General features: G+C 38.9%; 1 protein-coding gene across 1 annotated transcript in view; it reads left to right on the top strand.

Moving 5' to 3' along the window:
- Nucleotides 1-795, top strand: part of LOC117176553 — a 2,183-nt gene extending 1,388 nt beyond the window's left edge. Inside the window, exon 4 of the mRNA XM_033366807.1 lies at nt 443-795. Within this exon, the coding sequence (XP_033222698.1) occupies nt 443-795 (353 nt within the window). The remainder of the gene's footprint in view (nt 1-442) is intronic.
- The last annotated feature ends 1,154 nt before the right edge of the window (nt 796-1,949 follow it).

Raw genomic sequence — 1,949 nt, 5'->3', positions numbered from 1 at the left:
CGACCCTTTTTAAACTCGGAAACCCACTGCTTAATGGTTGAATATGATGGGGAGGATGTCCCCAGTGTTGAGTCCATCTCTTCTTTGATTTCCTTCGGCTATAACCCCTTCAAATAAAAGTATTTGATGACAGCACGATTTTCCAGCTTTTCCATTTTTAAGAAAAACACAGAGGCGTCTTGTTCAGCGTGCACTGAAACCTAAACTAACATGGCGATCGGGCTGAAACTATAGCTACAAGCTATCTAAGGATGGTACTATAGAACGCCACCTCAAGGTAGGCCTAGTGGCGCCATCTCTTGGTCAGGCCGGAAACTTATCAATCGACCCTCGTATGAATGAAATTGAAAATCAAGGAAGTTTTGAAGATTTCATCTCACAAATGAATTTCCCTGATAAATCAATCGCAGCTAATTCTTCGAAAAAAGAACCTATACCCCAGAAATTGAAATCGAACCTGATCTCACGGAAAACCAAGAACCAGAACAACAAATTCCTTACATGGAAGAAAATGAACATTTTCTTGAAGAAGAGAGACCCATCTTTCCTGAAGATTTACTCGAAGAAGAACATATAGAAGAGAGACAGAATCGATTAGAAGAAGAGGGACTCCTTGAAGCGGAAGGAAATCTGAGAAGCGGTCCAGGAAGACCAAAAATCCTTAGGACTGGAAACAAAGGACGTCCTACGAAGCAGTACTCTATGATACAACCTCAAGAAGAAATACCAAATATAGGAGACGAAATGGAAAGCGAACAAGAAAATTGTGTTCTCATGAACATCTTTGAAGATTAAGCGAATATAGCTACCGAAATTCCTTGGAAACTGGCTCTAAGTGGACCAGATTCGAAATCTTGGAAATACGCGATCACTGAAGAAATAGAGTCTCTTCTGAAACACAACACCTGAAAAATCGTGGAAAGACCCAAGAACCGAAATGTCATAGGATGCAGAACAATACTCCGAAACAAATATAACTCTGATGGTAGTATCGAAAGGTGGAAGGCTCGAGTCGTTGCACAGGGATTTACCCAACGCCGGAGTATAGATTTCAACGATACTTTTGCTCTAGTAGCTCATCTAAGTTCAGTTAGGTTGCTTTTGGCACTGGCTGTTCGAGAAGAATTAAAAAATCATCAATTAGACATCACCACAGCATATTTAAATGGCAAAATTGAAGAAGAAATCTTTATGGACGTACCCAAACTCCTGGAAGAATCCTTACAACAAATTTTGGCAAGAAAACAAAAAGATAAAATTGGAGAAAATGCAACACAGATGCTCAAGGATCTTCAAGGAGGAAACAAGGTATGTTCATTGCAAAGATCCCTCTATGGTTTAAAGCAAGCAGGTCACCAATGGCATAAGCGCTCTGATGAACATCTTCAAATTATTGGATTTAAACCAATGAATGCTGATCCTTGTGTATATTCTATGTAACGTGGGGGAGAAATCATACTAGTTCTTATCTATGTGGATGATATCCTCATCGCCTATCGAAGCCTATCCAATCTTGAATTTATAGAGTAGAAGTTAACAGGAACTTTTGGTGTGAAAGCCCTAGGAAAAGTTCATTATTGCCTAGGCATTGAGATTTCACACGGAAAGAGTTGCATAAGTATATCTCAAAAAGGCTACATTCGGGATATACTGAAACGCTTTAACATGAATGATTCAAATTCCGTCACAACACCAGTGGATCAAAACGTCAAGTTACGAGGGTAGTTCAATAAGTCCTTAGAATGAAGTATAAAAACAATTTTTTTTTGGGTAAATTTTTTTTAATTTTTCAACATAATCTCCTTGGAGCTCTATACACTTGATCAATCGCTTTTCAAGTTTTTTTTATCCTGCAGAAAAGTGCGTTTTCGGAAGTTCCTCAAAATAAGCACTTACAGAGGCAATGACGTCTTCGTTGTCTGGAAATCTCTGTCCACCGAGCCATTTTT

This window comes from Belonocnema kinseyi, chromosome 7 (assembly GCF_010883055.1).
Source record: "Belonocnema kinseyi isolate 2016_QV_RU_SX_M_011 chromosome 7, B_treatae_v1, whole genome shotgun sequence".
NCBI classification, from domain to species: Eukaryota; Metazoa; Arthropoda; class Insecta; order Hymenoptera; family Cynipidae; genus Belonocnema; species Belonocnema kinseyi.
This window is presented reverse-complemented; position numbering and strand designations above follow the sequence as displayed.